We start from the raw sequence: 26,906 nt of genomic DNA on the forward strand, positions 1-26,906 counted from the left end.
CATAAATAGATCACATATATAGACAACTGATTTTCAATAAAGATACAAAGGCAATTCGGTACAGTAATTGTAGTCCTGGAACAATTCAAAAAAAAAAAGAACCTCAATTCATATCTTGTAACATATACAAAAATTAACTCAAAATGATCAAATACCTAAATGTAAATGCTAAAAAATAACAATAATTCTAGCCACAAAAATAGGAGAAAATCTTTGTGACTGGTTTAGGCAAAGATTTATTTAGATATGGCACCAAAAACACAAACCATAAAAGAAAATAATTGATAAATTCAGCTTCACCAAATGAATACTTTCTACTCTTTGAAATCACTATGAAGAGAATGAAAAGAGAAGCTACAGAAGTCTGTGAAAAATATTTACAAATCATATAAGAGACTTTTATTCAGAACATATTAACTCTCAAAATTCCATAATAAGTAAACAAACAACCCAATTAAAATGGGCAAAGAACCTGAATAAACATCTTGCCAAAGAAGATATACAGAGGGCAAATAAGCATGTGAAAGATGCTCAACATCTTAAAACATTAGAGAAAGCAAATTAAAACCACAAGGAGGTATCATATTATACCTATTAGAAAGCCCAAAATTAGAAAGATTGGCCATACCAAATGCAGTCAAAGATGTGAAAGAACTAGAAATCTCATATGCTTCTGGAGAAATATAAAATGGGCCAACCACTTTAGAAAACAGTGGCAATTTCTTAAAAAGTTAAATTTATCTATACAATTTGATCCATCCACTCTACTCATAGGTACTTACCCAAGGGAAATTGAAGTATATATTCATACAAAGTCTTATAAACTATTGTTCACAACAGCTTTATTTGTAATAACCAAAAACTGGAAACCCAAATATCCATCAATAGATGAATACATTTTTCAAAATGTATTCAGACACTAGAACATGATACACCAATAACAGAACAGACTTTTGATACATTCCACAACATGAATAAATAGGAAAATAACTATGTCAAGTAAAAGAAGCCAGATGTAAGGACTGTATGATTCCACTTATATATAACCCTAGGGGGACTGAAAGGTACAAGGAGGGAACTGGTGAGGGGCTTACGGAGACTTCTGGTGGTAATGGGCATGTTCTCCAGCCACATACATATGTCAGAACATCATACACACTATAACTCTGTGTAATAACATAATCATTGTATGTTAAAGCTGTTCTAAAAAATAAGAATAAATCCAAAAAGAAAGAACTTACTATTTGAATTTGTGAGTAGTAAACAAAAACCATGTTATATAAATTAATTATGGATACTCTGTTTTAAGGTAGAAATACAGTATCTTCAAAGGATACGTTTTAAAATGAAGAAGACTTTTATAAATGTAATCCTCATTTTGAATACACCTTTATACGACCCCTGTTGTGATAAATTGTTTCCTTAAAGAGGATTTGCTTCAGTAATGGTGCTGGGATAATAACAGCACAATTCTACATCTGTGGCCAAGCAACAGTTGCATTGTGTTGGTTGTGCTTTATCTTAAGGTGGCAGAGGGCAGATACAACAGCTGACTATTTTTATGCTTCAGTGTGCATACAGTTTAGTTCACCTGTTAAATTGCATATTATGATTAGATACTCTACTTGGCAGCTTAGTCAACTTCAACTTGGGAACTTACATGTACTTCATCAAAACAGCATTTCAAATACTTCAAAATGATTCATTTCCTTTTAGCACAAATTTCAATTAGTACTTAAATTAGGACTGTTTATATGTGAAAGTTCTGCTTCACCTTCTTAACAAAATCAAAACTACACATTCTAAAATGTGTGTGTGTTGTGTGTTTATATTAAATGTTTTAAGTGTTTTCTTGAAAGGTCTGGCTTTGTTACCAAGGAATGAAAGAATGCAGTGAGTAGAAAGGATACAAGACAGCCATCAAACTTGACTTTCCAGATATGTTTTCTGACCTCATTGTGTTAACGGACTGTGAATGTGGTGATTGGCAATTCTGCACCTTTCTGCCCAGCTCATGGCAGTGGAACCCAGGAGTGGGGATGTTGTTTCTTGCCTTCTGTCTGTGACTGAGACTGGTGGTGACTCAGCCTTTCTTTCTTTTAGGGTGTGAACGGCATGTCTGTGGATGAGAAGACTGACTCCCCCATGTATGTGTATGAGTCCACAGTCCACTGCACCAACATCCTCCTGGGCCTCAATGACCAGCGGAAAAAGGATATTCTCTGTGACGTGACTCTGATCGTGGAGAGGAAGGAGTTCCGAGCCCACCGGGCTGTGCTGGCTGCATGCAGTGAATACTTCTGGCAGGCACTGGTTGGACAGACAAAAAATGACTTGGTGGTCAGCTTGCCTGAAGAGGTACGGTAATTTAGTTGGTTTGTGTGGTTGTTAAAAGAGGTTTGTTGAAAACTGAGAGAAGCTAGGAAGTGTACCCTGTGCCACATGGATGTCTCAGTCGCCCACGTTAGGCTTGTAGCATAGCTGGTTTCTGTTTGATACACTTGACATCTCAGAGGCATGAATATGAACACAGCATGTTTCTTTAAGGGAGCTGAACCTTACTTGGGACTTGGCCAATCATAGTTTCGAGTTCACTTAAACTTCAGGTTTTGACTAGTTCAGGCGATATTGGGTATAGTCCTGGATGTCAGATCTGAATCACTGCTATGCTTTCTGTCTTTCAAATCGTTTAAGGAATACTAGAGTTCTCTTGAGAATAAAAAAATGAAAGCATTCACAGTGCCTTCCTCACCTAGGGAAAAAAATACAAGCAACCAGTAATTCTCACTGTTAATACACTGAGATTCTAAGAAGCATAACCTTGCTTTTTTCACCACTGTTGAAAATACCCTACTCAGGTTTCTTAATTACTTTAGTGACTACAATCATTTCATTACTCTGGGGACAGCAGTAACTGGACCTGCAGTGTCCAGAGATGACATTCAATTGGATGTTTTGAGCTGCAGGAACTCAAAGGATGGGCTTCATCATAGTAAAGTGTAAAACTGATCACCCTTTGAAATGTGTATATAATTCCTCTTCTTCAATCATCCTGACTTCTCTCTGTTGTCATGGGATAAGGATAATACTGAGCATCCTTAGGCTTTGTGCTCAGGGCAGCCACTTCCTATGCACTACCACCAGCCATTTACTGCACAGCTCCTGGTGGTATAGCTGACATCCACAGTCCTTTACAAACAGAGTCCCAGCACTGTACACTGACTGCTGAGCAACTCTTCACAGCAGTCTGAGGAGAAACCAGAGACCCATCACTTGGACATGAGGTGCTAATGATTATAACTACCATTAAATCCCAAAGGTCACTAACCCAGATGCCTTCAGAGACCTGGCAAATAATATTAATGGGAAAAGCAGGTGGTGTAGAAACAATAGGAAGCAATGGGGTGAACACCTGCTCCACCAAAAAGTATACAAATCTAGCATAAAAAATCAAATATACAAGGCTGGGAATGTAGCTCAACAGTAGAGTGCTTGCCTAGCACGTACAAGGCCCTAGGTTCAATCCCCCGCACCCCTACCACCCTCTTCAAAAAAAAGACACTGATAGAGCACTTAACTAGCATCAGCAAGGCCTTGGTACCAAATCAATGGTACCTGGTATCTGGTATCAATCCCACTACCAAAAAAAATAAGCAAACAAGATTAGGGTGAAACCGAGTAGAAAGGTCACCAGATTTCAGTCCCTTGTTAAGCAGTAGAGCAGCAGGGTGCCTGCCTGATAAATGTGAGAGCTGCACACACACTCTGTATTTTCACATTAGTATCTTTTTTTCTGTACTTACCATAAAATGCTGCATTAACACTCCTCATGCCACTAGTACCCAGACAGCTAGAGAGATACTAGAACGAAAAGGACAAATTGGTGGAAGATGAAATAACTGGAGCTGGGGTAGGGTATAGAGCATTATATACCAGGTAACTTGAGAAGGCTCCAAATTGGCAGCTGTGGTGTGGCTGGGGGATTTCAAGCTGGATTTTTCTCACCTACACTACTGGGAACATACTTAACCAGTAGGTGGGTTGCCATGAGGGTCAGCCAAGATAAGAAATGTAAAAGTTTTCAGCACAGGGCTTGTGCCAGAGTAGGCATTCATCAAGCATAATTCCCTTTCTTCTTTAGATAGAAGCAGGAATGGCTTTATTACTCCAACTCCAGAATTCCCTGGAAACATCTGGAAAACTTTCAGTTATCTAGAATGACCTTGGGACAGAAAGTGATGCTTACCGTTTATTTATTATCTATTATCGATTCAAAAACCATTACAATTTGCAAAAGAATTGAGTGATACTTAAATATATGTACAAATGAAAACCCTATTTTATATACCTTAGTCTTTCTTCAGTGGCTCTGTGGACCCTCATCTTGAGACTCCCTGAACCATATACCCTAGGCCCAGAAGTGTTCCCATCTAGCACTGGACTCCTGGTCTCCTCAGTGTGCCTGAGCCCCAGTTCTTAGCCATCAGAAGCCCTAAAATTCTGAAGTCCTTGAATTATTTATCAAAATACAATACCAATGCAGCAAAACATAAAAGAAACCAGGATATAAATGTATATGACATATCCTTGAAATTTCTTTTTAGATCAAATCCCTAATAATTGTTTCTTTCCATGGCACACTCTTATTTAAAATAAGAGGCACACTGTAGACATTCCACTAACATGTATTTGACTTTTTTGGGTATATTGGATGTTAAGTGAGAATTTGTTTTGTGTTGATTTGCTTGCTTTCTAGCCTTGTAAAATGACTATTGTTCCTCTATCAAGTATATCCTCCAAACCATTAAAACATTCTGACTGTTCATGTTCCTGCAATCTTCAGCTATAACTAGACATTGGTTTTTCTTCCTTACAAAACATTAATTCTCACTGTTAAGAATCTAGCTCTTCAGTTTCTTGTTGGTGAGATCTTCGAAACAGCCCCAGTGGCATTTTCCTCTGTGGTTCCATAACTGTTAGGAGGCCTAACCTTTGTTAGGTTCTTGCTGGAGGGAGAGGGATGAAATCCTACTGGCTCAGAAGAGAGGAAAGATGTTTGGATTGAGAGACAGGGTAAGGCCATAGAAAAGGAAGGCAAGCTGTTCAGGAAAGCCATAGGACTCTGAAGAGGAGCCTGCTCAATTCTATTACTTATTTTTGTCACTACTCCCTGAGTTCTCAGAAAATGTCTTACAGGCACGAAAGGTAGCAGTTAAAAACCCGTAGGACCACTGGAGTATTTAATAACACAGAACGCAGATTGTAGACGATGCAGGTAGACCATGGCTCTTTAACCATTTCAGAAGCTTTTAACATTTTGAGAAAAGTATTTCACATTTAATGACCTCAATTTCAATATGAGTGTGCAGGGAGTAACAGTACTAGTTCCCAGCTTGACTTGCCAGGCTGCTGTTCAGATTAATGAAACATAATATGTCTACTTCTTGGAAAGATAGTGCTATAGAAACAGTAGATGTTATTATTCCCCTAAAAGGGAAGAACGGTCTTCTCTGATGAAATGGCTCTTACCTCAGAATCCTCATTAAAAGCTATGGTGTAATTTTCCAAGTTGCATTAGTGAGACTTGGCAGCAGATGAAAAAAAGCAAATAAATAAGTCAGAATATTCTAGGTAGCTACTTGCTGGCAAGTAAGGAGTTTTCAAGTCCTAGAATCATGCTGATAATTCTGAAATGCCTAAAGGAAGAATGTATTTATAGTAACACAAAGGTGACTTCCAACCCTGAAATCTGGGCCTCTGTCTCAGATGAGATGCAGTGAAGCAGAGGCATGAAAAGGAGAGCAAATACCATTGTGATTGCATCTCTGAAGGCTACAAGATGATGCTGATACCGAGGGAGGGAAATCTACTGTGAAAATAGCCATTGCAATAGCTAATTTTAAAACTGAGAGGAATAAGCTGTTTTCAAACCTCTTACATTTTTTTTAAGTCCTGAGGCCAGTAAGTCCTATTTAAAGAAACTTAAGCAGAAATGTGTTCCTCTTTTGGCATAGTAGTAGGAGTTGAATAGACAAAAACCTAAGACATACCTAAAAATTATTTTTAAGTGACCTGATTTCAAAGCTAGTTTTAAGGTTTCTTTTCACCTTACCTGTTTATCTCTATTTGATATGAGATGATTACAATAATCACCTACCAAGGCCTTTAACAAAGTTTTTACATTCAATTTTATTAAATTAGTTACCAATGTATCTATTCATTTTTTTAAATTTTATTTTATTGGTACATTTTAAGTATACAATATAATGACATTCATCATTGGAAATTTGCACCTTTACATAATCTCTCATGGTTCTTATTTTTTCCCCCTTCCCCTGCATTCCCTTCAACCCCTCCATCCCTCCCTATTTACAAAGACTTTGTTTCCATTTGTTCATTTTCTCATATTAATTCCATTCCCTTCTTTCCTTTCCCCTACCCCTACCACTTTCCCTTCCCCTTTGCCCCTTTTTTTCCTATTTCACATTCTATTCATTTTAAAACTATTTCCTATATATGAACAAAATATCCCTGGCAGTTTTTTCTTTTTCCTTTTTATGGGCAACTCTTAGCTATTTCAATTAAAATTAATAATAGCTTTAAAGACAAAGTTCAGAGCTGTAAAGTTCCTCTCTTGATCAGTAATCATAACTATTATTTTGTCATATTTAATCATAGGACCTAGGCCTTCAACAGGTTACTTAATTAAACTTTTAATTCATGATAAGAAGTTAAATAGCATTCAGGAGGGGTTTTTTTTTTTAATTATTTCACTTCCCATCCAGATTTAATAAAAAAAAAAAAAAAAAAAGGTGTGCTAAAGAGGCAGAATGGCTGCCGGCCAAGGGTATTGTAGATCATGCCAACATGAGCTGGCAACAAGCCATTATCCAATTACCATTGCTTCACAGTTGCAGAGTAATCGCTCTTGAGTAGATGGTTGAGTCACTGATGATGTAGTGGTACTTTACTTGAGCCAGTACTTCTTAGAATAGGTCTCTTGTTCACTGTTAGTACCTGTCCTGCTTTGCCCATAAAAGTACAGGACTATTTAGGCTGAAAGCCCAACGGAAGAGAAACATTGATTATGTTTTTCATTTCTCTTTGCTTCCTGAAAACTGAGATTGCAATTAAACAATGAAAACATGGTATGGTTTTTAAGTGAGCTACAAGAAAATACAGTTTCCATACTGAAATATTAAGAGTTGGAATCTAAGAGCCAGTTTTTTGTTCTCTCTTTTCTTTGGCAGCTTTAACATTTGGCACAAAGTTGAGGATATCAATAAAGTTACCTAATAATTTTAATGGATTCACATTCCATTCAAAAACTTGGAATGTCACCAGATTGCTTCAGGTTTCAGCTCTATTGTTAGGGTCCTCATGACATTTCTGGTGGATGTACAGTTATAAAAACAGACAGCTTTTGAAAGAAGCCCTTTTTTATGATGAGAACACCTGGAATCTTGGTTGGACAAGCTGTGAGCCAGGAAATTGATTCAGGATTTTTTAATAAAATGGGTCATACCCAAGCATTGGAATGATGTGTGGTTGTTAGTTTAAAAAAAAAAATGCTATTCCTATTCTTAGAAGCTGAAGAAAGTAAAATTGTGTGCCCTAACCAGTTAACACCTATATATTTATATTCTTGTTTGTTTTGGTTGTTGACCAAATCTCAGACTAAATAAAGGATTGGTTTTTGCTTTGAGAATTGGAGCAATTAAATAATAGCACTTTTGTTTCCTAATATTTTGGAACTGTTCTTTTTCTCATTAACTTGATGTGTATTGTAAAATTCACCACTTTGCCACAGACTCCTAAAGTATGTTGACAGTCTCTGTAACTGACATTGGCACCACCTCTGAGCTAGCTAGTGATGCAGTGCACTTCACTGTCTGAGATGGACTTCCACGTGCAGCCTGGCAGAGGCTGTGTGTGAAAAGTTTATACATTCAGCACCCTGGGTGGGATAGAGCCAGGCCTCCAACATGAACACAGTTTTTGACTGACTGGCAGCAAAGAGAAATACTGGCAGCTGTTCCCAGCTAAGCCAAAAAGTTGGCCTGGGGGTGAAAAGAAATGCTGGGATTTGGCCAATGAAAGATTCCTGGATTTAAAAGAAAATCAAAGGAAGGATACACAAGGTCACAAGGTCACAATCACAGGCTTTTGACTTGTTAAGGTAACAACTATTTCATTTTACCTTTTTTTTTACAAAGGATAGTGTTAAATATCATTGCTGCACATTTTTCCTGATTCTTTATTTCTAAGCCATCATCTTGTTCCATTGATTTCCTTAAATATTTTATTCTTTATATATAAAACCAAATGACAGATTATTCTTCCTAAAAGCCATATATAGGTGATATCATTTCTGGAGCCAGTATCAACAGCCGATTGAATGGCAAAGTGTCAAGTTTAGTGGCACATGTGGGAATGAAATGGGTCACTTCAAAGGAATGATACAGAAGGTTACAACTGCCTTCAACTTGTATGTGGGTCATTTCACAGATCTGTCCATGGTAGAGTGTATGCTTAGTATACACAAGACCCTGGGTTCACTCCTCAGTACCCTCACCCCCCAAAAAAAGATCTATTCGGGGAGATTTTTCAGATGCTTCATGGCTTATCTTATTTTTTGTTTTATTGGTTACTAAAATAAGAGGATAGAGAAGACAGGAAAGTAACTAAAAGACTGCTAACAGAACCCTTAAGGGTCTTGCTATGGAAAAAGGAGCATTCTACTACTCACGTTTTCATGTTTATGCTGTCATTCATCTTTTCCACTGGGTGCCTGAGACTGTGGGGATATTCTTTGTGTCTCTTATATCTGCCAAGTAAAGCTATGCAGCCCAAAAACTTAATTGTGCTCTGCAAATAGGAAAGTGGAAAGATTAAAAGCATGGAACACCAAGATTCAGAATAAGGACTCCATAGGTTCAGAAAATCTGCACAATACTAAGGGATGGTAATTGAAGCATACTTTTTCTAATTCTGGAGATTTTTTTGGATGAGTTACATCCATCAGCTCTACATGATGTTAATGTAAAGAAATGCAGTGACCTTTCAAAGTTCTGTTTAATGAGGTTTCTCCATGCCTGCTACTTAAGGCTGTTACAATAGATGTTGACCAGCTGTTCTTATTCACTGACAATGAGGAGAAATAGCATTCCACCTATACCTAAGGGGTTTAAGCCATATTACAGAGAATTCTATAACAGTACAAGATGCTAGGCATCAGAGTGAGGTGCCAAAAGTACAGAATTACCTTCAGAGAAGTGTATTGCGGGTATGTTCACACACATGCACGATACTCAGCACAAAATAAGCACTTAAGTGCAGCACCTAATAGAAGAAGAAGAATGAACCATACTTCATAGGCCACTTCTTTGGGGGATAAACTCTGAAATGTAAGCAAGACCATATTCTTCCAAAAACTTAACAATGTAGTTGAAGAATTGAGACCATTAAAGGTGCATAATTCAAAAGTATTTGTTATAGATGTCAGGTTATATTGGTGGTTATTTGTGCTACATAGGTTCAGATGAAGGTGAAGACAGGCTATGGTCAGATTACATGAGGCCTTACTATGAATATAAAATTTACATGAAAAATTTAAGCTTCATTGGTTAAGTAATGGAAATTTACTAAAACACTGTGAGCTGAGAAGTGACATACTACCAAACAGTGTAAGGAACGTATGTCTAGCAATGGACTGCACGATGGGTAGGAATAACAAACTACTATAGCCAGAGCAGTGAGAGGGTGCCTGCTCATCCTAGCATGAGCTGTGAAAGGGCTATACTTGGGTGAAGAATTAGGAGAATGATGGATACCTTTCAGAGATACCTAGAAATCAGGTATGGTAGCACATAGTAGGGAAAGAGCCCATCAGGCTTTGATATGTACCTATCCATAGTGCTTTTATGTACCTGAAGTGCTGAGAGAACAGGTCTACAGGTGCAGATATGAGAAACACCAGCACATGAATGATGATTGAAACCACTAAATATTGCTGATCTCTTTTAGAAATTGAGAAGAGAGAAGAACAGTACCCGAGATTGAGCTTCAGCACTTAGGTTCTATTGCTGATACCTCTATTCAGACCCAGGTTTACTCAGAAGTCCTAGTTTTAAGTTTATCTTCATTTTATTTGTGAAATATTTAAGCCGCGACAGTTTATTAGACTGAAAATACATGTAGAGGTAATCACTAAATTGTATTTTGAGGCAGATTCCCCCCAAGTGTAGTGTGAGCATCAACTCTTACTTAGTTAGCAAAGAGATGCTGAATTTCTAAAGAGCAAAGCCCTTCCCCTCAAGGTTATTTGTAATCCAGTCATATATATATAATATTTATTATTATTTATTATATTTATTATTATTGTATTTATTATTTTATTTATTAATATATTATATAATATTTATATTATATAATATATTATAATATAATATTTATTGATATGTGGTATGTTTATTATTTATTTTATTTATTAATATTTATTTATTTATTTATATTTATTTGGGTGGGGACTGGGAGGTCAGTTTAACCATCATCCTGTGCAAAGCAGCACCTAGGTACTCAACAGACACTTGCTTAATTTAGTGATATAATTTCCAAAATGAGTCAAAACATATGTTAAAGTGAGAAAAGCTACTTCAACAATAGTCCTTGGGCTTGTAATTTTTTTTCAACAGCACCACAATCATTGTCAAGACAGAAATGGCTGAGTAATGTTCCAGTAGGTCTATACACCATATTTTGTAAATCTCTTCTTCAGTTGATGGACATTTAGGTTGATGCTATATCTGAGTGATGGTGAATAGTGCTGCGGTAAACACAGGAGTACAAGTGTCTTTTGGACATGATTTCACTGGCAAAATGGGAAAACATCTCAATTACCAAATTACAATTTACTTATGGAGAGTCACAAGTTCAAGTCCAGTTTGAGCAGCTTAGTGACTTAGTGGGTCTAATTTGTAGAGGTTTCAGTCCATAATCAGCTGGCTCTAAGGCAGGTTGGCAGAGGGACAACAGTTCACGGCCATTTTATAGAGGCTTCAATCTGTAGTTGGCTGGCTCCAAGGCAGGGCATCATGGCAGATAGGAAGCCTAGTCCTATATATTTTTTTAAATGACATGAACAGATTCAGGAAAAGGTTATCAATTGGGTTAAAACCATGAAAGTGAATGATTGATGAACATTAGTATAGTACCAGAGCAACAAATACAGAAACAAGGTAGAAACACACACACAACACACACACACAGGAAGATCCACAGAGATGTAATTAAGTATTAATAGTGATGGACTATGAGTGGTGGGAATATAATCTTTTTTATTTATTTGTCTGCATTTCCTAATGTCCTACAGTGTACATTCTTATATTTGTATAGTAATAAGAGGGTGATTTGAACAATTAAATATGTAGAGATTAAAGAAAAGGAGAGTTCTTTCATGGGTATTTTCAAACATATATAAATATCTGTATACTCTGTAAATCCATGCTTTGGGAAGTCACTGAACAAGCTTGATGTTCACTTCAGGCCCTGATTGTATATGGAATATCTCCAAGTAGCTGCTCCTTAGAAGATGTATTAGAATGTTACATTTTTATATTAATCAGATGGAAGATGATATGTTTTTTTTTTAAAAAGCTAATAGTAAGAGGGCCGGAGATTTAGCTCAGTGGTGCTGCCACTTGCCTTGAAAGCACAAGGTCCTGAGTTTGATCCCTGGTACCAAAAAAAAAACTAATAGTAAGAGAGGACAGTTCTATCTTCAGTTGGACTTTGTTGAAGGAAGACAATATGAAGCTACCACCAAATCCTGGCAAGCCCAGACCGTGGGGTTCCCAGGGCCTGTGCCACTTTTGTCCTCCTCTGTCTTTCACTTCAGTTGGGTTTTGGGAGCCATTCAGTGTGGGCCTTGCAGTAATGAGGTAGATTTCCTCCTCTGTTCATTTTGCCCCAAGCGTGGAAGAAGATAACGACAGATGTATGATAGAGATTTCAGAAGAGCAAGTGTGAACAGAAAGCGATGCTCTACGGAGTCTGCCCCTTAGACTCGCAGTCCTATTTAAGATAGCTGTTAATACAAACTGTTGCCTCCTTCATTGTCGACAGAATGTTAGTTTTTCCTTACTTCCTCCTCAGGGGCCTTTAGAAATGTCTTTTATCTTTTAAAGTGTTGGTGCTTTTCTTTTTAAGTACATCATTTTTTTTTTTCTTAATTCAGTCTTCAGCCTGTATTCATAAGAGATCTACATTGAACTCTTAGCCTGCTCAGGCTGCCAAGATAAAATATCACAGACTGGGTGGTGTGGACAATGAAAACTCTCTTACAGTTCTGGAGGCTAGAAATCCAAGATCAAGATGCAGTTGGGGTTGATTTCTGGGGAAGCCTATCTTCCTGACTAACAGCTTCTTGCTGTGTCCTCATGAGGCCCTTCCTGACTGCATACCTGGAAAGAGAGCTCTGCTGTCTGTTCATCTTATATGATCTTGACTTCTCTCTAGTTAGGGCCCACCCTTGTGGCCTCATTTAACCTTAACTACCTCCTAAAAGGCCCACACAAGAGAGTCACACTAAAGGTAAGGGCTTTAATATGTGAATTTGGGAGAGATATGATACAGTCCATAACAACCTACCAAAAAATAATTGACTTATAGAAACACAAAAAAACACATGCACAAAATTTACATATGTACAACCACACAACTTTCTTACATATAGCTATAAGAAAGAAAAAAAGTTGTGAACTGATATGGAGTAATTTGTTTGTTTTATCTTTTGTGGTCCCAGGGATTGAACCCAGGGCCTCTTCCATGCTAGGCAAGCACTCAACCACTGGACTAAAGATACTTAAAAGGCAAAAACAAGATGCAGAAGTATATGTACACTATATATGATATGGTACCTTTGTGCAAGAAAGAAGGGAAATACGTATTTATAGCACAGAATATATGTATGATTTATAAACATACACACATATGTATATTTGAATATTTGGAAAAAGGCAGAAACATTTAAAAAATAGTGAAAAGGTCACCTATAGGAATAGGTAGAAACAGTAAAAATGTTGGGAGACTGTGCCTTTTTATTTAGTGTTGACTTTTGAACCATTTAAATCTTTCATATAGTCAATCAATTGAAATTTAATTTTAAAACAATCAGCAAACCTGAAAATTTAAAACAAACAGAAAAATGAACTCATTGTATATTAAATTGGTTAACCATACAGGAAAAAAGAATTAGTTTAAAATTTGTATTACAATTATTAACACATATTGTATAAATGAGTGGGTTTCACTGTGACGTTTCCATTCGTGCATATGTCATGATTTGACCACCATGACCACTCTTCCTTCTACCCTCCCTTGCCCTCCCCTCTCCTCCCAGTGTCCTTCCCCTTTCCAAATAGCCCCACTTCTACTTTCAGATAATAAGCAGACCTGAAAACTTGAGACAAAAATGAATTAACTATATATAAGTTGTTTAATTAGCCACACAGAAAAAAAGAACACAGTAAAGTGACTAGACATCCTCTGTGGGACATTCTTTAAGACAGCTGACCTAAACTTTTCAGAAATGTCACTGTCATAAAAGAAAATGATGGATACCTAGATTAAACAAAACTAACAAAAACATCAATAATTGGTTCCTAGATTGAAAAAGAAAACTGTAAAGGCTATTTTAAAGCAATTGAGAGAATCTGAATGTATGCTGTATGTTAGTTTACAGTATTGTGTCAACATCACTGTTCTTGGGTAGGAAAGTGATACGTTGGTAATATAAAATGTTTTGTTCTTGGGACATATGTGGTGGGACATTGTTTAGGAGGAAATATCATAATATCTACAATTTACTTTTAGATGGTCCTGGGGAAAAAATGTGTGTGTGGCTGTGAGTGTGTCCAAGCACAGGTATAGGCAGATAGGTATGGATGGAGAGAAGAGAGCACACAAATTTGGCCAAATTTAATGATTTAGCATGACCTGTCTCCTCCAGGATTCACCCCAGATTAATCTAGATTAAAGGTGTACAGATATGCATTTCTTTCATCTTTTCTATGGATTGAAATTTTCAAGATAAAAATGTTGGGGAAAACGAGTAATAGATTTGGACTGATTTTGTCATGAAAGTGCACCATTCGTCCAAGAAGTATTTTACTGAGCCATGCACAGTAGCCCACACTTAGAGCCTCTGCCACTCTGGGGGCTAAGGTGGGAGGATCACTTGGACCCAAGAGCTCAAGACTACCTTTGGCAACATAGTCAGACACTGCCTTTAAAGGGGGGGAAAAAAGCATGTCCTGAGCACCAGCTCTTTGTCATACCAGAGCAGGTGTGGATATATCATAGAGAAGGAGAAGAATTCTCACTGATGTACATGTAGTATAGAAGATATAGGAAAACAAGATGGTTTAAATTATTATAAATGCCAGAAGCAAAATAAAGCAAGTGATGTGATAGACAGTAATTGGAGAGGTAACATTAGATAGAATAGCCAGGGAAAGCTTCCCTAGGGAGAATACCTTTGAGATAAAACTTGGATGACTAGAAGGAGCCATTCATTCACTCAACAGATTTGCTTTGAACACCTACCGTGTGAACTGTTCTGGTACTAGGGACATAGCCGTAAACATGATAGAAAAAACTGTCTGCCTTCACAGAGTTTATATCCCAGGTAAGGATGACAGACAATAACTAGGAATATGTAATTTGATGATGAGGCAAAATAAAGCAAGAAGGGAAGTAGTGAGGACAGGATTAAAATTTTAAATATAGTAGTTTATAAAAGCCTCTCTGTGAAGGTGACATAAGAACCAAGACCAGCTGGGGTATTGGGAGGAGACATAGTGTATAAAGCTTGATCAGCCATTTAATGACTTTGATTTTACTCAGGGAAATGGGGTTCTTTTGAAAGATTCTAAATAAAACAATGACATAATGCAGCTTTTCTTTTTAAATGATAGCTCTGAGTGCTGAGTTGAGAATAGGCTGAAAAACGGCAAGGGCAGAAGTAGTGATACCAGGTAAGCCTCTCCTGCAGTAATTTGGGAAGGAGGTGGTTTGCACAAGTGTGATAGCAGGGAAGAATGCAAAAGTTTTGATTCTGATTCCATTTTGAAGGAGAAGCTGCCAGAATTTCCTGCTAACTGGCTGCAAGTGAGATGTGCAAAAAAGAAATGAATTCAACATGATTGTGGTTGGGGGTTGCAGGACCAGAAAGATGGAAGTTGCCACTAACTGAGGTGGGAAAGATCACCCAAGGAATGGAGATGGAAGAGGAGGTGGGTAGTTGGGAAGGTAGACAGCAAGATGAGTAAGATCAATAGCAGCAAAGGCAAAAACTGAAGCTCTGCTGAGTATTTAATGGTAAGCTTGGGCAGGGATAATTAGGAATACCTTGTAAAAAAATTAATAGAATTTTTTTCACTTACAAATTAGCCTATTGGTATATTGAGATATGTCAGCTCAGATGAGAAGGTTAGCTTCCAGTGACCCCTGACTTTTGTCTCTGAGGGCCCAGCTCCCCACAGTTTTAATGGGAAGGGGAAAATTGAGGCTGAAGATGTGGCCGTATTCACAGTGACATGTGCAGCAGTATTGGTAGGAGTGGCCTTACAAGGTTCAGCCAGAGTGTAACAGTGGTTCCCAGACATTTTTTGCCAATGACCTCTTTGACATGTCACTAAATTTCACAGACTGCCTTTCATTTTTTGAGCCAAATTTCCCTCCAGCCTGTGCCCCACACATAAGTCCACAAGGGACACACATTCTAAGCATATTTTGTTCCTCAAGAGCAGGCTCTGGCAGCTTTGAGACTATTCATTCACATTCCATTGCCTCTTCTGTTCTACAGAGGCTGCTCTTAAAATAATGCCAATTGATTTATTCAGATTATTCCTCCCCCAAGGAGATGCTGAAGGCCCTTATGAGAATTCTTCCAGAATTGCTGAGGTTCTATGGACTTCAGAGAATGTACTTAGAACAGTGGCTCTGACAACTTGGGCCCTCAGTGGATGCTTATTGACAGAGATGGGGGGCCTTGTTAAGTTTTATATCCAGAAGTCCCCAAAACCCTTGTGCTTATAGACGGGGGTTTAGGGAAGTAATTGAATTATGAGGGCTGGTTTAGGTGACTTGCTGTTGGAGGTATGACCTGGAATGATCTATTCCCTCCTCAGCTTGGCCCTTCACTCTCTGCTTCCTGGCCTCCATGAGGTGAGCAGCTTTCCTTTACCTAGTCCTTTCCACCATGCAGCTTCCATTTTGAGCCCAGTCTAAACCCACTCACCCACAAGGATCTTCTCTCTGGAGCTCGAACATGTTGTCCTAAAGACAGTACATCCAAGAGAACATTCCGGGGGACCTCCCTCAACAAAACGGTGATAGATTTGCCCTCTCTTTCTTGCTCTTTGTACCTCCAATTCCTGCCTCCCTGGGTTTATTTTTAAATTCATATTAATGAGATAAGTTAGTGATAAAAAGATAAATACTGCATGATTGCACTTAATACTGTATGAGGTCTCTATGGTAGTCAAATCTATAGAAACAGGAGGTAGAATAATGATTACCAGGGAGTGAGGAAAGCAGGGAAAGAGAAGCTGTTAATGGACATAGAGTTTCAGATTTTTTTTTAATATTATTGGTACATTTAAAGTATACAATATAATGACATTCAGCATTGGAAATTTGCACCTTTACATAATCCATCTTGGTTCTTATTTTTTCCCCATTGCGCTGCCCTCCCTATCTACAAAGACTTTGTTTCCATTTTTTCTTTTACTCATATTAATTCCATTCCTTTCTTTCTTTTCTCCTACCCCCCCTTCCCCTTCCCCTTTGCCCCTTTTCTTCCTATTTCACATTATCTGTTATACTTTTAGTCCTTATTTACGCTTTCAGTTTCTCACACCAGAGAAACTATTCAGTATTTACACATGTGTGGCCTATTAATTTTACTTAAGAGTATCGCCTCAATGTGCATCCATTTAGCTATAAATGACTCTAATTTCTCATTTTTTATGGCTGAGTAGTATTCCATTTAATTTAAAAAACACATTTTCTTTATCCAGTCTCCAGTTGATGGACAATTGGGTTGCTTCCAAATTTTACCTATCACAAATTGTGCTGCTATGTACATGGGTGCACATATATCACTGTGGTATGATTCTTTTAATTCTTTGGGGAAGATACCCAGCAGAGGAAGAGCTGCGTCAAGTGGGACTTCCAGTCCTAGTTCTTTGAGGTATCTCCATTATTGATTTCCACAGTGGTTGTACCAGTCTACACTCCCACCAGCAGTGGAGCAGGGTTCCTCTTTCCCCACAGCACCACCAGCATTTGTTATTGGTTGATTTCACGATAGCAGCCATTCTTTATGGGGTGAAGTGGAATCTCAGTGTTCTTTTCATTAGCATCTCTCGAATGACCAGTGATGTTAAACATTTTTTCATACGTTTATTTGCTATTTCTACTTCTTTGTGTGAGAAATGTCTGTTCATTTCAGATGCCCATTTTTGGATTGGGTCTTTCAACTTGGGAGGTCTGATTATTTTTTAAGTTCTTTATAGATTCTAGATAGTAGATCTTTGAGGGACAGCTGGTGAAAATTTTTTCCCACATTGTGGGTTGTCTCTTCTCACTGCTGGTGGTTCCTCTTGCTGTGCAGAAGCTTTTTAGTAAGAAGAGATCCCGCTTGTTGACTGTTTGTGCTAGTTCACAGGCAACTGAAGTTTTGTTCATAAAGTCTTTGCCTACACCAATGACTTCAAGAGTTCTACCTAACCTCTCTTCTAGGTGGTTCAGTGTTTCTGTTTTAATATTTAGGTTTTTAATCCATTTTGATTTTAGTTTAGTGCGTGGCGAGAGATACAGGTCTAGTTTTAATCTTTAGCAAGTTGAAACCCAGTTTTTCCAGCACCATTTATTAAAGAGACCATCTTCCCTCCAGTGAGGTTGTTTGGCTCCTTTGTTGAAGATGAAGTAGCTGAGTGTGTCTGCAGTTGTTTCTGCATCTTCTAATCTGTTCCCCTGGTCCTCAGGTCTGTTTCTTTGCCAGTACCATGCTGTTTTTATCACAATGATTGTAGTATAATTTCAAGTTGGGGATTGTGATACCCTCTACCTTGTCTTTATTACCTAGTATTGCTTTTGCTCTTCTAGGCATCTTCTTCTTCCAAATGAATTTTTGCATTGTTTTCTCCAGGTCTGTGAAGTGTGCTGCTGGAATTTCAATTGGAATTGCATTGAATCTATATAGCAGTTTTGGAAGTATGGTCATTTTCACTATGTTGATTCTTCCTACCCAGGAGAAAGGGATGTCTTTCCATTTTCTGATATCCTCTTCAATCTCTCTTTTCAGAGTGCTATAGTTTTCAGAGTATCGATCTCTGATTTCTTTTGTTAGGTTGATTCCTAGGTATTTCAGTTTTTGGATGCTATTGTAAAAGAAATTGTTTGCCCTATTTCTCTCTCAGTGAGTCTGTTGTTTGTGTAGAGAAAAGCTATTGATTTTTGTGTGTTGACCTTGTAACCAGCTACTTGACTGAATTTGGTTATTAAGTGTAGAAGACTTTTGGTGGAGTTCTTAGGGCCTTTTATGTAGAGTATCATGTCATCTGCAAATAATGACAATTTGACATCATCATTTCCTATCTTTATTCCTTTTATTTCTTTCTCTTGTCTAATTGCTGTGGCTAATGTTTCCAAAACTATATTGAACAGGAGTGGTGATAGTGGACATCCTTGTCTTGTTCCTGATTTGAGTGTGAAGGAGTTCAGTTTTTGACCATTTAGTATGATATTGGCTATTGGATTTTCATAGATGACTTTTATCAGATTGAGGTAGAGACCATCTATTCCAATTTTTTGTAGAGTTTTTATCATAAATGCATGTTGGATTTTGTCAAATGCCTTTTCTGCATCTATTGAGATGATCATATGGTTTTTGTCCTTGGCTCTATTGATATTGTATTACATTTATGGATTTGTGTATGTTGAACCATCCCTGTATCCCTGGGATGAATACCACTTAATCAGGGTGTATGATCTTCTTGATGATCTTCTGCATTCTATTTGCCAGTATCTTATTAAGGATTTTTGCATCTATGTTCATTACTGAGATTGGCCTATAGTTCTCCTTTTCAGTTGGGTCTTTCTCTGCTTTGGGGATCAAGGTGATGCCTGCTTCCAGGAATGAGTTTGGGAGTATTGCTTCCCTTTCAATTTCATTGAAGAGCTTAAAGAATAGTGGCAGTATTTCCTATCTATATGTCTTGTAGAATTCAGCAGTAAAGCCATCAGGACCCAGGATTTTCTTAGTTGGTAAGTTTTTAATTATGTTTTCAATTTCGTTGATTGATATTGGGTTGTTTAGAATTTTTAGGTCTTCTTCGTTCAACTTTGGTAATTCATATGTATCTAGGAATCTGTCCATTTATTCTGTGTTTTCTACCTTATTGACGTATAGGTTCTGGAAGTAGGTATTGATGATCCTCCGGATTTCTGCTGGGTCCGTTGTAATTTCTCCTTTTTCATTCCTAATTGCATGGATGTGGGCCTTTTCTTTCCTTTTTCTGATAAGGTTGGCTAAAGGTTTGTCAATTTTGTTGAGTCTTTTGAAGAACCAACTCTTGTCTTCATTGATTTTTTGTATCGTTCTTAGTCTCCATTGCATTGATTTTTGCTTGGATCTTTATAATTTCCTCCCTTGTATGAGCTTTGGGTTTGTCCTGCTCTTTTTTTTCTAGAAGCTTGAAGTTCAGCATCAGGTTGTTTAATTGGGCTCAGTCTGTTTTCCTAATGTTAGTATTCACTGCTATGAATTTCCCTCGTAAGACTGCTTTCATTGTGTCCCATAGATTCTGATAGATTGTATTAGCATTGTCATTTAATTCAAGGAACTGTCTGATTTCTTCTTTAATTTCCTATGTGACCCATTGCTTGTTCAGAAGCGTGTTGTTCAGTTTCCATGTGTTTATAAAATTCTTGTGGTTTCTTTTGCCATTGATCTCCAATTTCATCGCACTATGGTCTGATAATATATAGGGGATAACTTCAATTCCTTTGCACTTACTAAAACATATTCTATGAGAAAGTATGTGGCCTGTTTTGGAGAAGGACCCATGTGCAGCTGAAAAGAATGTGTATTCTGATTTTGTGGGGTGGAATATTCTATAAACATCTGTTAAGTTCATTTGTTCAAGATTTTGATTGAGTTGTAATATTTCATTGTGTATTTTTTGTCTGGTTGATCTATTTGTGACAGTGGGGTATTGAGGTCCCCCACTACTATTGTATTAGTGCTTATTTGGTTTTTCATGTCCATTAGTATTTGTTTTATATAGTTGGCCGCACTAGTATTTGGTGCATGTATGTTTATGATTGTCATCTCTTCCTCTTGGATTGTTCCCTTTACAAGGATGTAATGTCCTTCTTTGTCTCTCTTAATCAGTGTTGGTTTGAAGTCCACTTGATCTGAAAAGAGGATAGCTACTCCTGCTTTTTTTTGGGTTCCTGTCACATGGAGTATTGTTTTCCACCCTTTAACTTTCAGTCTATGAGTTTCATTTTGAATTAAGTGTGTTTCTTGTATGCAGCATATTCTTGGATCTTGCTTCTTGACCCATTCTGCCAGTCTATTTCTTTTGACTGGTGAATTGAGAACATTAACATTGATGGTTATAACTGATATGTATTGACTTATCCTTGTCATGACTTTTTCTTTTTGTTGGATTCTGCCCCTTTGTGTTTAATTTCTTGTTGTGCCTGATGGATTCATTCTGCTGAGCTTCCTGAGGTTGTGATCCTCATTGTCTTTTCTTAGGATATTTTTTAAAATTTTTTTGGAGTGCTGGTTTGGTATTCATGAAGTTCCTAAGGTGCTCTTTGTCATGAAAGTATCTTATTTCCCCATCAATTTTGAAAGATCATTTTGCAGGGTACATCAATCTGGGTTGGAGGCTGTTTTACTTTAGGGCTTGAAATACATCACTCCATGCTCTTCTTGCCTTGATGGTTTGTGTTGAGAAGTCCGCAGTGATTCTGATGGGCTTTCCTTTTTATGTGATTTGTTTCTTTTCTCTAACTGCTTGTAGAATTTTGTTTCTCTGTTGGGCTTTCTGGAATCTTAACTATTATATGCCTATGTGTAGATTTTTTTTGATCAAGGCTATTTGGAGTCCTATATGGCTCACTTATCTGTATGTCAAGTTCTTTTCCCCTATTTGGGAAGTTTTCTGCCATTACTTCTGTGAACAGTTTTTTTTTTTTATGTCATCTATACTCTCTCCTGTTTCTTCATTAACTCCAATCAGTCTGATGTTATTCTTCTTTGCATCGTCTAGCAGCCGCTGGATTGATTTCTCATAGTCCCTTGCTAGTTTTAAGAAATTTTTCTTTTCCTGTTCACTAATTGCAATCCTATCTTCTACATCTGAAATTCTATCCTCACATTGGCTCATTATGCTATGTAAACTTTCAGTGGAGTTTTTTTTTATTTTTTAATTTTTTTTTTTTTTTTTTTTTTTTTTGGTACTGGGGATTGAACTCGGGACCTTGTGCTTGCAAGGCAGGCACCGGAACCACTGAGCTAAATCCCCGGCCCTTTCAGTGGAGTTTTTAATCTCCTGGAAATGTGTTTGCATCTGTTTTATGGATTCAATTTGTTTCCTGTATTGGAATTCCATCATGTTCCTCGGCTCCTCTATTTTTTTATCTGTGTCCACTCTGGATTTATTAATCATGTCTTGTACTGTGGGCACAATCTCTGCTATTATCTGAGAAGTTATTTCTGATTTCGTTTTTTCCAGATCCTCTTTCATTGCCAGTTCACGGAGTCCAGGTGGTTGAGTATCAGACTGTTCCATTTCATTGCCCTTTGGGATTGCTTTAGGTGATATGGAAGTCTGGTTTTGAGATTTATTTACGTGTCTTCTCATTTCAACAAATGCATGTGCCTTTTTTTGAGGCGAATTTTTGCTCACCCAATGGTCTTGAATTCTCAGCAAGCCACAGAGTAGCCTTTAATCTGCTGCTTACAAGTACACCAATTCCTGGGTTCAGAGTGGTGGCCTTCTGGATCCCTGAGCTGACCTGTTTTCTGGGCAGGCTTCTGGCTGGGGCCTGAGCACACTTGGGATGGTATCTAGGCATGCCTCTCACTGGGGGCCTTATATAGCTATTGTCCATGAGGGCCTTTGGCTGGGGGCTGTGCACCCCAGTTCCTGTTGTCTGTACAGGCTTTGGCTAAGGTCTCCACACACTTATCAATGGCATCAGTGTGAGCCTCTGAGTATTGCTTGTGTGCCTGTGTAGCTCTTTTCCAGGCGGGTCCTTGGCTGTGGTCAGTGGTATGGCGGGCCTCTGGCTAAAGCCCATGTGCCTGTGCAGCTCTTTTCTGGGTGGGACTTTGGCTTGGGTAGGTGTTCAGGAGCCTCTGAGGTTGGGGTGGAGCCCTGGCTGGGATCTGCCTGCAGCTGTGCTGGTCTGGGCCTCACAGCTGCTCCCTGGGATCTTCAGGCCCTTACCGATGGAATGGCGAGCCTCTGGCTGAAGATTGTGTGCCTATGCAGCTCTTTTCTGGGTGGGCGAGTTTCAGATTTCTAAGATGAAAAGGTTCTGGAGATCTGTTCCATAACAATATAAGTACATGTAACACTATTGAACTTTATACATTTTTAGGTCAAATTAAACATTTCTGAAAAGAGCATGCTATTGTCTTGCTATCCAGGGCTTTTTTCTTTGCTTTGTCTTGTAGAGCTGAAGGGCCAGCCTCTGGACAAGTGTGGCCATCTGTGGTCAGAGGCCAGTGTCAACAGCTGCCCCCTGCACAACATGAAGCCTTGACTCAACTGTTCAGCTTGAATTTATGTCTAAAGTTCAAATTAGAATTAATAATGAAATATCATGGTTTCAGATCTGGGAAAACTACCCAGAAAATTTCAACCCAGTGTCAAGTACAAACCTCTGGCACAGAAAACAGATGGCTAAACGGGCTAGAAGAGGAGACCTTCAGAAACCAGGAGGTTGCATCTCTTTTACCTTTGACTTTAGTTGCTCCTACAGAACTATATTTTCTGCTAATTTTTGCCTGTTCTTGATAAACTATAAATATTTATTGAATATCTACCATAAGTAAATGACTATACTGCTACTATGTTTTAGAGCATATCTTTTACCTTCATCTTGCTTCATTTCCTTGCATCCTGTGTCTTTTCTACTCGTAATCAGATCTGGGGTTTTTTCTTCTCATTAGCAAAGATTTCAAAATTACCTAGTTCTATCATAAAGTCTGTCCAAGAGATTATTAAGGAGGAAAGGCTTTGGGCTATTTTCTCCTGTCATTTTAGGGTATAGAATCGCAGGGTGTGTTCAACATTTATGATATTTTTAATGGCTTAGTTATTATGTCAACCCTAGGAAAATACAAGATGGGGCATGCTGCTATCCATTCAAACAAAACTGTAGGTTTGTGTGACTGGCTACATTTGCTCGCCTAACAGGTCTAAGTAGGAAGTGTTGACTTGTTCAGGAAGGGAAACTAATACCTAGAAATAATGCCTGTGTAAATGCCTTCAAACTCAAATTATTGATTCTGCATTTGTTTAATTTCAAGGTTCTATAATTGTACAGTTGAGTTTTTGTTGAACAAGAATGATGGCCTTTGAAAACTTACCTACTTATGAAATCACTGACTTCTTTATTTTTAAAAAAATACTGCTTTCTGGACCAGGGATGTAGCTCACTGGTGCCGCCACCTGCCTTGCAAGCGCAAGGTCATGAGTTCTATCCCCAGTACCAAAACAAAAAAAACAAAATATTGCTTTCCATTACATCTTATCAAAGCTACTTGTGTTCTCTGAAAGTTGTTCATGATCTCAGCAGACTGGTTGGACTAGGCCAGCATGCCAATCTGGAGTAGCTTTAAGGAGGCATCATTCGTAGATTTATAGGAGACTCAGAGAAGTTCAAGCATGCTCTGTTTATTTTGCCAACTCATAAGTCCACATATTTTTCTATGGTATCCAGAGTAAGTGAAAGTACTATCAGCTGCCTTTTATTCTATCAATTTGTATATAAAGTGTTTAGGGATATTAGAAACTTAACAGCTCTCAGATTAATGTGCCATGAGGTGAAGAATACCTTGGAGGATTGTTTTTAAAGGCACATTAGAGTGCAACCTCCCAGTTGGGAATCCTTTTGTAATAATACATAGATAGCTCCCTAGCCTCTGCTTCAACTCTTGCAATAAGGAGCTCACCAGCACTCAAAACAGTGCCTTCCATTTTGTACAATTGTGATTATTGGAAGATTTGTTCTTGTTTGTAGAGGAAGTCTTCTTCCCTTAAATTTTCAAGTGTGACCCTATTTATGCCCTCTAGAATGGAATAGAACAAATCTAATCTCATCTTCTCATGAGAGCCTAATGACTCTCTGGAGGAAACGCTCACATGAGTCCCTATGAGTGCCACTTTCTGAAGGTTTAATACAGGACTCTGTCCCACATGCCACCTGGGATGCAGATTCAGTAATCATCATGATCCTTGTTGGTCAACCCTACTTTTACACACAGCACTTGGAATAAGCACAGGAGTCTCAGTGTGATCTGAACAATAAAGAATAAAACTATGACCTGCTGTCTCTGCATTAAATATCCCTTGTGTCACAGTACTTACCCACCTCCTTAAAGCCAGGAATCTCCTATTCTATCCTTACAAAGTTGAACTTTTTAATACAAGGGCAGGATTTGATACTTGTTTTTGTTAAACTAATCTTTATACATTTACCAAATAGTATCAGGCTGTGGTCACACTTGGGATCCTGATTCTGTCTTCTGGAGCAGCTCACCAGTTCCACCCACATCTTCTCTAAGACAGAGATAGAAGTAAAGCATGACAGAGTAGGTGACAGAAGGCTAGGTCATATCACCAGACACTTCAAGTTGAAGCTGAAATCAATCTATCAACCAGCTACTGATCGCTTAATTTTACCTTTGTCCGGGCCTCATTTTTTTCACAGGATTCAAGGAATAACCTATAAGAGATGTCAGCTGCCTTTCTGAAATCCTAGAGTACTATTTCTGCTGCATTCTCTGAGCAGTAATCCCATTAAACCCAGAAATGAAGTTATTTTGGCATGACTTGTTCCTAATGAAGCTTGAATCATCTGCTGCTTTCCTGTCTGGATTCTAAGTGGGTGATGGTTTGTGTGCTAAACCCAAAAAGATCAAATATACAATTCAGATGGAGATGTTGTTCAAAGACTTGGTTTACTTACTAGGAACATTGAAACAGTCAGAGAATGGATAGGAAGGTTTAAAAGTGCCATATATACTTCCAAATTGAGTGACAGGAAAAATGTCAGGAAAAGACCTCCTCCATTATGGGTATCATTATAAAAATGAAAAGAAAAAAATCATCCACTACAATTCCTGGAAAAATGTGTGATAAGATCAGAACATGATTTAAAAACAGAAATGGATCCTGGATATAAGAAAAAATAAAAAAGTTTCAGTCCCCAAAGCACATGGTGCTACAAACCTCTATTAGAAGTCAAGTTGAACAAAAACTCTTTGGGAGCCAGCCCCATTTGGGCAAGAGTAGGGATCCAGGGCTGGGGACTCTAGGAAAAACAGTAGTTCTTTGACCATGGAATGGACTTTTAAATCCTATAGAAGGAGACATTTAAAACATGTGCCAGAAAGAGTCATTCTCACAAAGCTCCCTCAGTGAGAGTGAGGCACTAACAGATCATCCCCTGCCACCAGAGTTCATATTGCCTCCGACATCTGTCTCCCCAACTTTGTCTTGCACATTTTCCTGTTCCTTTCTTTCTTTGCGATGATGTCTCTGAGAAATAGCAGCCCCTGGCCCTCATCCCTCCAGCCCCTTCACTGTTTTCAGCTGTACTTTGGTTCCTCAAGCTCTTCTTCCAGCATCAGAAATGATTGAATCCTGGAAAAAAAAAATACTGCTGTGGAGTTATTTTTGGCTCCTTTCCCTCTAGCCCCAGTGTCTGCCTCCTCTGACAACCACTAACAGCTGTTAGAAGGGGTTTTCGGTTGCCTGTTTTCTTACTGAAGTGCTTTAACACCAGTTTTCTAAGAGCTCAGCTACACAGTAGAGGGGAGAGAAAAATGGCAGGAGAGTTACATAAAATCTCCTTCACCTGGGGAAGCAGATTTTTTTCTCCTTTTGCAGAAAACATAAGCCTCTGACAAAGGCTGCAGAGACACTGCCAGCTGAGTGCCTCTGGAGGTTAATTCAAGTGATCTGATGCATTGGCCTCAGAGGCAGTCTTGTGTCATTCTCTGGGACACAATCAGGAGTGCTAGATGTCTGTGCATTGTTGCTGTGAGAATCTTAGCATCCTGCCCTCATTCAGCCATCTCCACACAACATCTGTAGTCCTGGATTATACCAAGGGGAGGTGGCTGTCACCACAGAAGTTAGAAGCTGCCCCAAAGGCCCCCAGAGGCCATCAGGAAACCCAGACCCTCCATCAGCCTCTCTAGCAGAGGCTCCCAAGTTACCCCCTCAGTTGTTTACTTCCCTACAAAGAATTGAGATCTGTGGTAGACACTTGGAAAGCTCATTCTCCCCGTAAACATGAATCCATCAATTCTCACTAGCCTCAGGAAGGGTAATGTTGCTGCTGTTTTTGATCCATCCTTATAATTTCATATCTAGCAACATTTTTCTGTCTTTTACTGCTTCACTTTTCAGAGCACCTATTCCAGTGCTTTGCATGGGAGTCACATAGAACTATCCCTGATAATTTCACATTGGAAAATAGGAGAGGCTCTGTCCAAATGTCTTCAACTTAAGAACTTGGCCAGGCTAATTATCCAGGCTCCTCAGCCAAGTATTTCCCAAAATATGAATATGTATTGCACATCT

The 26,906-nt window shown here is 38.3% G+C and overlaps 1 protein-coding gene across 8 annotated transcripts in view; it reads left to right on the top strand.

Annotated features, from left to right (window-relative positions):
• Positions 1-26,906, top strand: part of Bach2 (BACH transcriptional regulator 2) — a 375,843-nt gene that overhangs the window by 289,882 nt on the left and 59,055 nt on the right. For all 8 annotated transcript variants that reach the window (XM_087187974.1, XM_087187977.1, XM_087187975.1 and 5 more), the window contains one exon: positions 2,104-2,358. In XM_087187974.1, the coding sequence (XP_087044100.1) occupies positions 2,116-2,358 (243 nt within the window). In that variant the 5' untranslated portion in view covers positions 2,104-2,115. The remainder of the gene's footprint in view (positions 1-2,103; positions 2,359-26,906) is intronic.

The sequence above is a fragment of the Heterocephalus glaber genome, unplaced genomic scaffold (genome assembly GCF_053883595.1).
Source record: "Heterocephalus glaber isolate CG9 unplaced genomic scaffold, H.glaber_assembly_v1.0 deba00001523, whole genome shotgun sequence".
Lineage (NCBI taxonomy): Eukaryota > Metazoa > Chordata > Mammalia > Rodentia > Bathyergidae > Heterocephalus > Heterocephalus glaber.